This window comes from Athene noctua, chromosome 4 (assembly GCF_965140245.1).
Source record: "Athene noctua chromosome 4, bAthNoc1.hap1.1, whole genome shotgun sequence".
Classification (NCBI taxonomy): Eukaryota; Metazoa; Chordata; class Aves; order Strigiformes; family Strigidae; genus Athene; species Athene noctua.
In genome coordinates, this window is record NC_134040.1 from 35,148,975 (window position 1) to 35,164,433 (window position 15,459).

General features: G+C 37.5%; 1 protein-coding gene across 1 annotated transcript in view; it reads left to right on the top strand.

The window, feature by feature from the left end:
• Positions 1 to 6,064: 6,064 nt before the first annotated feature.
• The window catches only part of TTC29 (tetratricopeptide repeat domain 29), a 139,890-nt gene continuing 130,495 nt past the window's right edge, over positions 6,065 to 15,459 (top strand). Inside the window, exons 1-2 of the mRNA XM_074903860.1 lie at positions 6,065 to 6,156; positions 9,908 to 9,991. Of these exons, the coding sequence (XP_074759961.1) occupies positions 6,065 to 6,156; positions 9,908 to 9,991 (176 nt within the window). The remainder of the gene's footprint in view (positions 6,157 to 9,907; positions 9,992 to 15,459) is intronic.

Consider the following 15,459-nt stretch of genomic DNA (forward strand, 5'->3'; position numbering starts at 1 on the left):
AAGGGTACCAGCTACTCAAAATGATCAATATATTGCACTTCAGATTACATTTTTGAATATGCCAATATCTGAACACCAAGTTTTGCTCAAATGAATTAATTTTTCACAAAAACAGTTTCTGCAAAGTTGATCTGCTATAAAATAGTATCCTTCCTTGGACATTATAATTGCTTACAGAATTGGAAGAAGACCTACACCCAATGATAAGGACAAAAAGTGCAAAAAGTGTTAGTAATTGATTTTTTTTTTTTTCCCCATGGACAGACACTCTTTCCCTTCAGGACTTGCATACCAAACATTTCTAGACTAACTATGTTGGTACTACAACACAGCATCGTAATAGGAGTTGGTTTCATCCTCAACGACAAAAAGCTACTGCCTCTTCATATTATTATATAGATGTAGACTCCTTTTGATTCTATGCTAAAGAGCGTCCTCTCTCAGTTACATATTGTTTGGCATGCAGGATCCTTTGAACACACCTCCATTAAAAAATTCTTACTTTGCTTCCAAGTTAAATTAATTATATATGCGTAAAATGGTTGCTTGTGAAGTACTTCAGATATTATTCCAGAATATTGCCAGTAATTTTAAATCTGATGGTTTATCTTTTCAGTTTTTACAAGTTCTCTTTGTAAGTTTAGGTATAGGATACAAATCAGTGTGTCATCAAAGTGCTTCATCCATAAAGTCATATGATAAGTCAAATGCTTTACTGAAGTCTAATTACATCAATACCTGAAACCTGCAGCCCCATTAAGAAAACAAAGTCTGTTTGCCAGGCTCTATTTTTCTGTCAGGATATATATATATATAGATATAGATATAGATATAGATATATTAGCAGAAGAACATGTTAATTGGAATTACCTGTTATTTTTTAAATTCTTTGTTAACTGAGTTTTATACTGGCTATGTGACCAATGTCACATTGATAAACTACTATTATCCCATTTATTCTTTTAAAGTGTTAGAACAATACTAGCTTTACCCTCTTTATGTAGATGTCTTAGTGTTCCAAGAACTTCTGAATATGAACACTGATAGTGCATACAACTTAACACGTTCATTCAAAACTCTCTAATGCCAGTTTTCTTTTAGTAATTGAAGTTGAACTGTCCTCCCACATTATCATTTGAATAGAAAACAACTCTTCAATACATACAACATAACTACATCAGCTGCCATCTTCCCAAATGCACAGAAGGAATATGTCTGTTTTATTATTCCAAGTTTGTCACTAATTATGGTTAAAGCTGACATCTTCCTCCCTTAATAGAGTCTTCTTGGTATTCACATCATTTTCTGTATTCTAGACTTGAAGAAAACTTTCATTTCCTCATTTTAACTGTTGACCATATGTATATTTCCCTTATAACCTTTTACTTCCCACAGTAATTTTCTACAATTCCTAGCTTCCAGTGTACATGTATGATACCATATTCCTTCTTCCGCTTCATAGATGTTTTCCTTGTAAACCATCCTGGCTTTTCAGCAAATGTATTCCTTAGTTGTGAGATTATGGCTTTCTGTGTATCTGGGCTAACATCCTTAAACAGTTTCCAATTATCATTCTCCCATTTCAGATTTAATTCTTTCTCCCAACAGATTTACCTTATAATAGTATTCACCTTTATAAAATTAGCTCGAAGCATTAAGTATATATATTATTGGATTTGACTTAATTCTGTTTGCACATAACAAACGTGATCAAATCATTATCAGTTATACATAAACTATGGCTAATTTTTAGCTCTGTGATCAATTCCTTTTCATCTGACAAGCTGAGGTCTAATATAGAATTCTCTTGTGTTGGATGCAACACTTTATGAGTTAGGAAATTGACATTTAAAATATTTTGAAATTCCAAGTACATTTAAACACTGGCAGCATAAGACCTCCAGCATATGTCACTCAGATTGAAATTCACTGCAGTAGAACAGTGTTTTCCCTATATGTTGTAGGTGGGTAAGGCATAGGTCATGCTGTTCTCTAGTGTGATTTGATATCAGCTAAGTACCCTGTCAACTTCTGACTTATCCGTTAGAACATTGACCCATAAATAGTCAAGATCATTTGCTTCCGACTGCCATCAACTCAGAACAGGTAATGCCGTTCTTGAAGTGCTTTCTGTCCACTTGATCTTTCCAAAATAGATAACAATCGATTTTTAACATTCCGGTTTTCCAGCCAGTTTTAGCAATAAAACCTAGGTAAAATCTGTGCTAAAAAATGCCCTCTTCTGCTGGTGTCAAGTTTCCAACAGTAAAAGAGAGGCTACTGAAAAATCTCTGCTCTTTGTATTCTTTAGCATCCCAATTATGGTTTCTCTTACGATTTCATTTGCAGTTACCAAAAGCTCACTGGTTCCTTCTCACTATTTTTATTTCTATTTCTTATAAGCTCCCAGACTCCCTAGCCAATCAGTCCCTTAGAAGAACAGTTCCTTTGTTACAGCAAATTAAGCAGTAGGCTCTCATCAACAGAAAGCGACAACATTTTCCACAAACCAAAAGCCACCATGTTATGTCATTTACTTAGAGGTTAAGTCTAGTCTTTTCTACTTGCTCTTTTCTGTTCGAAAGTGCTGAAGGATGTTAGAGATGAGAGGTCCTGTAAAGAAAAAAGCCTTGCTCACTGCAAAGGTTCATCTATAGTCGAAGACTGCCCACAGACCTCCCTATTAGTCACTGATTTTTTTTACTTCACAGCTTAAAGACTCCCTTAGCTTTGAGAGACGCTCCCGTTTCAGATAAACTCATCTGAGCTCTAGGAAAGCACACGAACACTTTCCACTAGCTGGAGGACCCACCCGTTAACGCTGTGACCCTCGGGCTGTGCAGATTTCTCCCAGCTTCCACGTTTTTCACCGCCTAAGTGGCCCTTCGCGGCTACCCTGGCCCGCAGGGCTCCCCCAGGAGGGAACCGCGGGCCTGGTTCCTCACAGCGCCAGAGGGCCGAGGTGCCTCACCTCCGGGGCGGCCTCAAAGGGACGGCGAGGCCTGGCGGAGCGGGAGAGAGGCCGGCGGGCCCTCGGCGCCGCCCGCCCCTCAGCGCCGCCCGCCCCCGTCGCCATGGCGAGGCCGCGGGCGTCCGGCCGAGCGGCCCGGCTGTAGGCCTCGGCGGCGGGGAACGGAGCCCTTCAGCACCGGCTGCGGTGGGCACGGCAGTGGAGACCCGGTTCCGCAGCCACGCCATGAGTAGAGGAGGTCCGTTACTCTGGAAAGTTCAACCAATTTTTTTTTTTTCTTTTTTTAACAGGCTGAGACTGTATCGGAGCCAAGGGTTGGGGGTATGTAGTGTATGGGGGTGGTTAACAGGTGAAGGAAAACAAAAAGCATTCCTGGTGGGTGATTCGTGAAGGGTGGCTGGCTTTCCGCAACCAGGGCTGGACAGCCACAAGGCCGGAGGAGGTTCAGAATATGGGTCGAGTGGTGCAGAACCACGCCCTGGTCGGGGCTGTGACCTCATCCAGGTTACCTGGAACAAATTACATTTATCATGCTGGCTATAGATTTTTAAAATTAATTGGGTTTTTAATCAGTCGTATCAGCACTTCCAACACAATAAAGCAGCATGACTCTAAGTCTGTCCTGTCACACTCTGACGTCCTTTTATTTTATGAGGTGGCAGGTAGCAGCAAATACATCCCCAAAAGTAGCTGGATGTAGCCATGCCTGTATCTCAGGCTGGTTCTCTTTCTGGAAAATCCTCAGCCTCCAGTTAGGTTTATGCATGTCCAGAAACATGCATGGGGACAGCTGAGTGACAGCAAACAGGTTTCCTAAATCATGCCAGGAAAAGCCATTGCAGTCAGCTGGCGTTTTACCTTTAGCTTGCATGCAGGTTGGAGTGATTCCAGTCTGTGGAGAGATTCCCTTGATCCTGGGATTAGATATAGCACTTCCTTAGAAACAAACTCAACTGCCTTGTCTTTGGCTAAATTCTGTGGGTGTTTTGGGCCTTATAATAAAGGAGTAAGATGTAAAGGGGTTAGTATTCTTTAAATGATCAGCAATGAAATTTATGTGAATGTAATAGCATGCATTTCAGAAGGATGTGTTGCTGACACCTGTCCTGTGTCTGATTGCAATTTACCTGTAAGAATTACAGTTACCTTGGAAATAAGGGAAAACCACCATCCATTTCACTGTGAAACTAACCTCCCAGCTCTGAAATAAAAATTAATTTGACGTTATTATGAAGCAGATTTTTTTTTTTTTTAATTCCCAAACTTTGAGTTTGAAATAAAAGTCAAGGCAATAGTTTTAATCCTTGTGAGGCAGTAATGGACTCATAAAAATGTTTGCATATGTGTCTCATTTTAGTGTGAGACCTGCGTGTATGCCAGCCTGTCTCATCATATACTTGATTTCTGTGGGGTGGGAACCTGGATCATGTGGGCCAGTGAGGAGTTATTGTATGCTCCAGCTAGGATTCATGTGCCTGAGATCTGTGGCACACCACAAAGTACACCTACCCATTGATAGCTTTTCATGGTTACAGTGGCTCTACCAGGGCTTTCGGAGTCTCCTTTTAGCTGCTTAGCCCTGCCTTTTCTGTCTTCTAGCTGCAGATGGTCAGCCCTCCTGCCTTGCCAGATTCAACACCTGCCATTAAGACATGGTCTGTTTGCTCTTTCTCACCTAATGCCTCAAGACTAAGAGGCTTGTAGAGAGCTTTGCATCTTCTCTGGACTTCAATACTGTTGTTCCAAAGTTTAGTTAGTATTTCTCACTGAATAGTAACTTCCTAAAAAGAGATTTTACTTTTTATATTGCTTCTGGATACAAACCTGTCATTTTCTATAAGTTTTATAATTTTTTATAGTGATGAATTACCCATGTTTTTTTCTATTGATTTTTTTTTCCATGACACACTTGTGTAAAATGTTGCTGCCTCTGACTGTAGATTAGTTTATTTATAATTTTTTTTTTTTCTTTCTGTAACAAATGTTAACATTAGTACTAATCCCTAAAAGAATGACTTAGGGGAAATATCATATTCTGTCATCTTTTAAACCTATATTTGTCTTTGTTATTCTATTCTAAGTAACACCAAAAAAATTACTTCACTATAACTGTAGCAAAATATTGCATCAATGAAACGGGTTTTGATCCCAGGAAGGCTAATATATAAAATATCTACTAGTCTGGTGCTGATCATTCAGTATCAAGTTGATTAATAACTAACATTTATTTCCCATAAAATAAATGTCCTTTCACTAAATGTAACAAATAGTTAAATTCTTCCCCTCCCCCCCCTCCCCATTATATTCTATTTTCCCGTCCCTATTAAAAGTTTGTGCCTTGAGGCCTACCAGCAGGGCATGCAATACCTACATTAAACCAAATTTAAAAGTAAGGGTGCTCCTGCTGCTAACGTCCTCAGATCACAGACATGCAAAATGAAGGAACTGGCAGCTGAAACTTTAATGGTAGGAAGTGTAGACTGAATACTTGGGGAAAAAACACACTCTATATGACAAAAAAGTCCTATTATCATTTATGTACTTCAAAATGACGAGCTATACGATTCTACATAACTGTGGGGCCTTTGGCTTTTGTTTTAAGTAAAACCCTGTGTTGTAAGTATAGCATTGCCTACATTTTTTATTCAAATGATTGTTACTATTACGATTATGTATTATTTTGAATGTTAATACAGTGCTTGTTGTTGCATTGCACACTGCACGTTCAATCATTTCTCCACCTTCTGTTTTAACTTAAAATATTGTTAATACTTGGACTTGGATGACTTGAAGAAGCACAGAGAATCACATGCAAGTTAGATTCCTGAATCAGTTATCCCTGTGCAAATCAAAAGCACTCCAATGAAAGAGAGAAAACTATTGAAAGCAAGATCATGACCATTCCTATGCATTATGGCCTACTCAAGTAATGCTGAGGCCTGAAAAGATTTGTGTGGGAGTTCAGTTTTACACATAATGCACCGGAAGTAAGAGAGAGTTGACTGGAAAGCAGCACAAGAAGAATAAGAAACTGCATCACTGTGAAGGCACTGTTTCAAGTAACTTTGGGGTTTTTTGTTTGTTTTAGTTAAAATGAATGTGTTGCCTCAAGCGATCCTACAAGGCTCTGGGGAGCATCCCAGGTTCATAGAGCAGACTTTTTGCTCCTCATTAGACTTTGCAAGGTATGTACCTCTTTTCTTTCAGAGTATCGTTTTTTACTGTGAACAGCTTCAATCAGCTATGGCGAGGTGACAAACTATGTTTGGGGATTTTTTCAATATTTAAAACTGCAAAAATCAGAGGCAAGAAAATTCTTTCTTAGGAAAATTTCATGATTAAAATGGAAGAAAAACAAAATAGAAAATCTGTTCTGTTTACAGTAGGTATTTCATCCTGATTTTTCAAAACCACTTCAAAAGCCATAGCAAGTTATTTCCATTTAGCACTGATATGAATGTAGGTCATTGAAAATGTGCTTATTTGGATGAAAAAATAAGATTTGTTTTTTCATTCAGGCACAAAGCAGTTTTGCATCTCTCAAAATATAATGAATAAAACTGGCTTGAAAAACATTATCCTGTACTTAATAACTGAGTTAACAACAATGCCATAATACTTTCAAGCCATCATCTTGCACGTGCCTACATGGCTTTCTGTTCTGTTGCACTCATTTCTCCTCTTAGTTACTTGTATCCATGTATTTTTGTTTCCCTCAGTGCGTACTGGTGTCTCAGTTACTATTCTGGCCCGCTGTGCTCTTTTTCCTGGAATCACCTCCATTTCAGAAAAAAATGTGGTTGTTTTCTTCTTCCTCCTATTTTTTTTTCTTTTTTTTTTTTTTCCCCCCTCTTCTCTGCAATCCTTCATTCATTCCCCTTAGCCTTTGGCATCTCAGAATTCAGCAGCTCCATGTCTGTGTCTAAAAGCAGTAAGGATCTGGAAACATGATATCCTTGGGCCAAGCCTTTCTGATGGGCTCATGCTGATGTCCTCTCACACATTGATAGAATAAGGACATACAGCAATGTCTTACAATTTTATATATTTTTAAAAATCTTTTATGGCCAAAGCCATGTTCTGCAGCCATCACTTTTCCCAATATCCTCATTGCTGAAGAACTCACCCCAGAGGTAGGCTTGTTTCTTCCCTTTACTTAGGGAGTTTCATGTTCAAGATCATTCTGCAGCAGTCTTATAGAAGTTGTGTCTATTTGCAGCACCAAAGTAATGGTTTAGACCATGCTGTTAGATGCCTAGTGATTAAAGCAAGACAAGTTCTGTTTTCTTTGATAGGAAATGTTGAGAAAACTGGAGTCTGAGTTAACAGAATAAGCAGTGGGGATAGAAAGTTAATGTGAGCATCAGTTTGGTCCTTTATGGGAATTTGTTCTGTTCTTTATTTAAAAAGTCAGGTGTACTTATCATGAAGTTTATTTCTAAAAATAATAAGTAGTTATATTTTTTCTGTATAGACTCGTAAGAAGTAGTTATAGGAATGCATGGTGTAAAATGTTAACTCTGGAATAGGTGTCTATTGGATTAAAATATATTTGTCTTTAATAAGTGAGTGATTTAAAATTAAATACGAGCCAATTTACAGGTGAAGTAGATTTTTTATGAACTATTTATGAAATATGGTGAGTCATCATGGAAACACTGGCTAAAACAGTTTGGAAAAAGCAAGTGACAATTTCTGGAAGAAAAGAAACAATGTCTTAGCCAGTGCCATCCTCCCCTCATTTCTCTATTACAAAACAATATCCATTCCAAGCCACAGTCTCAGTTCTTCACATTAATTACATCTATTGTTTTTAATTCTCATTGCATATAACAAGCCATTTTAAATAATAATTGAGTTAATGGAATTTTCTACTGTGTATTTTTTCCTATGTATCATCTGCCTGTCTTTTCTTTGTTATTGCTCCATTAACATCATTGATAATAACAGCCAGGAGATAAGTATTTATTATTTTTAGTAACTTAAATTCTTCATGATGTGTCACCATGTTTGTAGTTTCATCAGTCCAATGCAGAACTTATGTAAACAGTAATTGGTTTGCAAAATGTTGCTTTTGTTTTTTTCTGCTTGTCTGTAGTTGTCTTTAAGTTAGAGGGTGTTACCAAACGGAACTCAGAAATTTATACCTTGACTATAAGGCAGATGACATTTTAAATTGCAATGATTCTAGGGGCTTTTCCCCTGATGGATTTTTATTAAAATACCTTTGAGAAGATAATGAGAAGGCATCAGGCTTTCTTGTGTTCCAGTTTGAGATTATTTTTAACTGCAGTGTAGATTAAATTGCAGCAAGCTGATGGTGATGCTTGCCGTTGTAGTCGACTGTTTCAGTTTGGAGGTTTGCACTCCCCTCCACCCTGTCCCCCCCCATAGCTGCTGTGTTCCCTTGTGCTACTGACGTGCAGAAATCTCATTTTTGCAGTCTTCGAATACAAAGGTCAGCCAGGGTTTTTTGTGCTGTCTACTGAATATATTTAATTACCCAGAGATACTAGTTTTCAATTTTTCTATTGCCTCATATAAACCTATAGTACCTTGAAATATGTTTTACATCAGTTTAAAATATAGAATCATTACCTTATCTTCATTATCCTAATGACATTAAATTGTCACTATTTTGGTGTGAAATTTTTGATACTGATTAAATTTTAGTATTGGTTATAACCAAATTTTTGTGACAATATCCATAAGTTGTACATTTTTCATGGTCAGTAGCAACTCACGTGGACTGTTATGTGCAGCTTGCAAGCATAAGCCTCTGTTGGTGCAGCTCCGTAGTAGTAAATTCTGTAATACATGCCATATTTGTGTCGGAAGTTTTCACTATTACATTGTTTTAAACACAGACATGTCAAAATATCTCTACATTCCTTATCTATTTTGTTTACATTTAAATGAACTTTATGAAGTGTCTTTGGTATTCTCAGAGCAATAAGGAGCATGATTCTTATATTAGCTAACATTATGAAAAGAATTTACTCTCATCCCTGTAATGAAAGACAGCAGTGTAATACAGACAGAGAAAGAGGAAAGTAATAGATTTATGTGGAACACTAATGTTGAATTTCTTTTATCTTTGAGTGATTAACCAGACAATCTTTATGCTCTTTTAAAGAGGAATAAAAATAAATTCACATTACTTTTATCAAGATAATGCCCTCTACAGCTGGGATATCAGAACGTATTTAAATACACCTTATGGTCAGTAAGTACATATTATTCTTTAAAATTCAAGGCCTCTCGTGTATCAGAGTGGAGATGCAAAAAGATGATGGCTCAAGTGAAAAGTGAAATAAGATACAGTTCAAATCTAAAAATTGGATCCATGCATCCTGAAATTTGCTCTTTATTCTAATGCTCTTTGGCTTACCCCTTTAGTGGACCACCTTTTGCAATATGCTGCTCAAACTGTGGAAAGCTGAGAGCAGTATTAGAAATCTGCATTGATCTAAGGAAAGCATTTTGGGCTGGGGCTGGGAATTTTTTTTGTTGATTTTCTTGGTTTTAATTTTGAAAAACTTAAATACAAAATAGATTGGCCACTCTACTTCATACTGATAATGCAAAAATATAATGGTTCTGGTTTAGAAAACAGTTTAAATATGGATAGCTTAAGCAATTTTTGATTTAGGTAATACACAATTTCTTCTAGTTTAGATAGAAATATCAGATAACTAGGTCCTTGAAAACTAATACCAGCTCTGTTTTCTTTCAGAAATAAAGACTTGAAATAGCTACAGACCAAAAATTTTTTAAAATATTTGTATATGTTTATAGAATGTCTGATATATTACTTTGTCGATATTTCAGTTTTTAGCTCTACTTGGCAATGCTAATATATTATATATGCCGCAGAAGTCTATGTTAGCACCTCACAGTGTTTCTTTTAATTTTTTTTATTTTATTTAAATTTAGGATTCATTTGATCAAAGACAAAGATGACATAGATGATTATTTGGCGAAGAATATCAGAGGGTTGTCAAAACAAGAAGCTGCTGCGTAAGTCGGCATTTTAACATCTATAAGTTTATTGTTTCCTTTGTTTCTAGTCATCATAATAATTTAAATTTAAAGTTCCCTAGGCCCTACCCTTTTTAGTGAAACTTGGCATTTAAAAATTGAAGTTGATGTTAAATAATGATGGTTCATTTCTCCTGATCTTAAATATATCAAAGCATTTAACTGCTTGGTTTTACTAATTTGTATATTTACCAAAGTATTATATCACATTTGTAACATTACTGTTAAGACTGTGTAAGTAATTATATTTGAAATTGTGCTGGGTTTTTTTTCTTTTTTTTTTTCTAAGTCTCTGTGAAATATCTCCTCTGGGGTGGAAGCTTAGTATACTGACATACACGTTCTTGTAATTCTGAATTATTATTTAGCCAAGCCCAAGTGCTGACTTCTGCCGTGAAGCATTTAAGACACCATTAGTTATTTAAAAACCCAATGAATGAAAGAAATTTAGATAACTTTTGATTTCTTACAGCTGAGGTATTTACATTTAGAAGTTACAAAAGATTATGACTGACTTATTCTTCTGGAGTCTTTTAACAGATCTGGGGTTCAGCACCATCAAAATTGATGAAAGAATTCTAACAAATCTGAATTGCTGGTTGCTTAAGTGAGATGATTTATTTATTTCAATATTTAAATAATAAAAAGATGCATATACAAGGGCTCCAGGCACCTTAACAATTAATATTGCAAGATCACCCTTGCAGCACAAAAACATTCTATCAATCAGACAGGAATTCAACCAGCTAGTTTCTTGCAAGACATGCTTCTTTTTTCCTCCCTAGCCTAAGAATGTACCTGTGACCTTTCTCTAAAAACTTTCAAATGAAAATCTGGAAAATTAACAGATTTGAGTTCAGGGGTGATAACTTTGACAGCATCCTAAGACCATACCATATAATTCTCAGCCAGCAGACACACTTTCCTTTCCTGTGATACATATCCAATTTGCCTTCACAGTGACAACATGATAAAGCTGATAAGTATTCTGACTGTCAGTACAAAGATTGGAATATATCTGTTCTGATGATGTAGGAGAGCAGTCTAAAGCAAACTTGTACTGCACTTCTTTTATTTGGATTAAGACGAGGTTCAAAGACGATGGACTAAAGATTAGTTCAGTTATGGAACTGGGCAGGACCTACTCAATATGTCATCCTAGGGTTTGCAAAGTTCAATTTGCTCCTTTGTTTCTGTAGGAGAGACTCTGTTATCATGGTCACAGTCTGTGGGAGAGAGCAGCCTGACAGTGACAGGAAAGTGAGTTAGGTGAAGCAGTGGGAAGTGGCATGTTACTGCTCTGTGAATACACGCGGTGGATGTGGGACAGTTACCTTTGATCATGCTGTCATACTAATCATGCTAGGTGTCATAACTGGTTTAGATGTTCCCTGCTTAAAGACAAGGAATCTAAGATTGGTCTGTGACTTGGTCACATTCTGCATGAGCTGGACCAACATAAGGAACAGATCCTTCCCAAGCAAATGCTGTGTTGACAGAGGTCCTGTCACCTGAATTAAGGGTGGCGTAGTTGCACTGTGAGGGGGGAAAAAAGTACCAGACCTCAAGGAGCAAGCACAGAAATAAGTACATTCACCCTAGTTCTGCACTAGGTGCCGCTGTAGTTATTACACTGTGACAGTTGTAGCAGACTGACTTGGCTTCCCAGTGAGCTGTTTCAGTCTTCATTGCTGGTGGATTTCCGCAGGACACACACTGTGCAACGGACAGAAGAGTTCTCTCTGTGGTCGCACAGGAAGTCACTGCTATTTAGGAAGGCCTTGGGGCTCCAGAATGCATTTTACAGCTCTGATTTGATCAGGTCAGCCTTTTACTGCTATTAAAACAAAAAAATCCACAAACAAACAGGAAACGAAACCCCAACCCAAAAACCCCTCCTATACGATTTTTCTTTTTATATCCAAAACCTAAGTCTGGAAGTTGTAGAAAAGGAAACCAGCAAGGAAATCCACAATAAAGTGAGAATTTTATAATCTGTTCTGCAATACCTACACAAAGTGGGGTGTTTCCTTACCATATAGTAATATGCTGTTTTTAAGTTATCAAAGCCTCTTAGAAGATTAAACTGAAATATATGTTTTCTGGTTTATTTCTATGGAGCTTTATTAAGTGCCTATTTTAAAAGACTACGTTCATGTTCTGTGTATTTAATTATTCTCAGAATTTTTGCTTTTGATAATAGGTCATCAATTACAAAATTTCTATAGTATGTAATTTATTAATGCTGTTCCACAAACCTGATACACTCATTTGAGAGCAAACAAATGGCAACAAACTAGCAGCTACACACTTATATTAGTACTAGGCTAATCTAGTTATAGAAAACTAAATGCATCAGCTGTAATTTTAAACCAATTTATAAAGCAAGGCAATGCCATATCTGTAAATGATCTTCCTGAAATCGACGGTGTGCTTTGTATGTCTCAGCAGACAACAGATGTTTTTATTAAAAACGTGTGAGCAAAGCTTATGCTGTGTAGTTTTTAAAATATTGTTTCCATTCCAGAAGTAGATTATTTCACTTCTTTATAAAAGGACAGGATATATTTCTTTTGCCACCAAAATATCTGTACTTTTCTCTAATATGGAGGTTGACTTAATAAGTCAGTCATGTTTTAGTCAAGACAGATTCTTGTAGCCACACTTTTTTTTTGATGCATGTTAGGCAGATATCAAATTTATTCCTAAATAAAGGAATGTATTGGTAGTATCACATTTATGGAAATAAGCATCATTCTTTAAAGCTGGTCCCTAAAATCGTATCCTTCACAACATTCTTTAAAATTAAGATAAGCTAGTTTCTTCATAGTTGAAGGAAGCAAAGGTATCTTTCTGTTATACATTATTGTACTTTGTTCCAAACTTCAGCAAATGAGAATTCCATTAAGTGTCCTTATGTTATAATATCATTTTTTCGGTGAAAAAATGTGGAGATGTTTTTCTTTTTTTTTCTTTGTAATAATTTTTTGTCCCAGGGTGATATGATATAAGGGGAAGAAAAAACAGTGCTTAAGAAAGATAGTACTTTAATTATATTAAAACAGTATATTGCTTTGGGTTTTTCATTGATTTTGTTTTGTTTCCTTCTCTAAGACTTTAACTTGAAAGAAGTGAATGTGGTGTAAGAAGCTGGAAATGAAAAGAAAGTAAATGTTTCCATTAATGTAGAATGTGAGTGCTTTCTTGCCACAGAAGCTTTTGTAAGCTTATGACAAAGTTGGCTGTCTCCACTGGCCTTCAGGGTGCTTCCCCTGATACTTTCTGTTCTTGTCTTGGTCTTGACTCACCAAATCATTAATGGCTCAAAATCAGGTTGCAATAAAAATTAAAAGTTGTCCTTATGACTGATCTAAGAGTCAAAAAGTTCATGAACTGTAAAGTAAAGCATCAAAAGATTGATTCCAGGGCTGAATCTTCAAATGAGTTTGGAGCCTAGAATGGACCGGAATTTTATATTGTCATTCCTGTTTTCTGATCTTTTTGTCAGGGCCATAAAGATCAAGTAGCAGTTCTTTCCACTTCATACAAATGAAAGTTGTTCAAAGATGACCCTATCATCAAAAAAGAGTTAAAGGCTAGAAAGAGAGACTTTGAAATCTTTTTGATGAGAGGAACAGCTTTATTTGATGAGAGGAACAGCTTTATTTAGTAGTAATAAAAAAATATTACATTAGCGATTTTGCTAGATGTATTTCTGTGATTCATATGATGGAGTTCTAGTGTCCTCACTCAAGACTCATTGGTAGTCAGGTGACATCTAAATTATTATACAGAGATGGTACACACTGACCTAGAGATGCAGAAAATTTGTATTTGTGTTTTCTGTCTTGTCAGTGGTGGATCAATGTGTTGTGGAAAGCTTGTCTTGATAAATTTGTTTCAGTAACGACATGCTCTGATATGACTTTTTCAGGCAGGAGACACTATTATCTTATATGCATTTGATCAGATGTTTGTGAGATATAGTGGGTTTTTCTGCTTAGAATTCATCAGAAGGCAGGTCCACATCAAGATTATCTGGAACACAAAGTCAAAGGCTTTCATTCCATTTTTAAAAAAGGTTAAAAATGGAAGACCCAGGGAACTACAGGCCAGTCAATCTTGCCTCTGTGCCTAGTAAGATCATGGAGCAGATCCTCCTGGAAACTCTGCTAGGGCACATGTTAAATACGGAGGTGACTGGTGACAGCCAACATGGCTTCACAAAGGGCAAATCATGCCTGAAGAACTTGGTGGCCCTGTGACAGGGTTACAGTGCTGGTGGATAAGGAAAGAGTGACTGACGTCATCTACCTGGACTTGTGCAAATCATTTGACACTGTCCAACACAACATCCTTGTCTCTAAATTGGAGAGACGTGGATTTGACGGATGGACCCCTCGGTGGATAAGAAATTGGCTGGATGGTCACACTCAAAGAGTTGCGGTCAGCACTCTCAGGTGGAGAGCAGTGACGACTGATGTTCCTCAGGGGTCGGGGTTGGAACTAGCACTGCTTAACATCTTTGTTGGCGACACCGACAGTGGGATCAAGTGCACCCTCTGCAAGTTTGGTGATGACACTGAGCTGTGTGGTGCGGTCAACAGGCTGAAGGGAAGCAATGTGCCATCCAGAGTGTCCTGGTTTCGACCAGGATGGAGTTAACTTTCATTGGAGTATTTCATACCATGTGATGTCTTGCCCAGGGATACAGATGGGTGGGCTCTCTCGGGCATGCCTGTTTTCGGTTCCGGTCCAGTCATGTGTTGCTGTGGGGGGAGTTGCCATGCTCGGTAAGCCACTGCTATTATATATTTTACCCATTTCTTTCTGGACTCACTATTGTTACTGTTGTTCTCTTGTTATATTTAGTAAATTCTTTCTTTTTATTCAACCTATGAATTCTCTTCTTTTTGTCCCTCCCCTGTTTCACTGGGGAGGGGCCAAGTGAACAGCTGGCCCTGTGGCATCTGGCTGCCGCCTGAGTTCAAACCTCAAGAGTTTTTGGCACCTAACATGGGGCACTGAGGGGGTTTTTTTTGAGATAACAACAAAATGGGTAAAATGTAGATTTCTTGGCTCCTTAAGATCTTATCACCTCATTTGCCATACATGTTTCCTATGCTGTTGCCCACCTTCCGTGAGAGTTATGTTAAATTTTGTTCCTATTGTACTATGTGATGCTCATCTATGATAGCATGCAGTCATTGGCCCTGGGGCTATTTACAGTTGTGTTTGAGAAATTTGGAGAGTTCAGATATCTTTGGAATATTGACATAAACATGGTTGCTGTGCTGTTAGGAGCTAATGTGTTCCTGCATGTGGTTCAGGTTTTCTTCAGGGTTAAGCAACTATTTAAGAGTACCACTTGGAAACCTACCCCAAGGGTGGAGAATTATCAGTGGCTGGGGGTGTGGAGTAGAATGGGCAAGTACCTAGAACAGTGG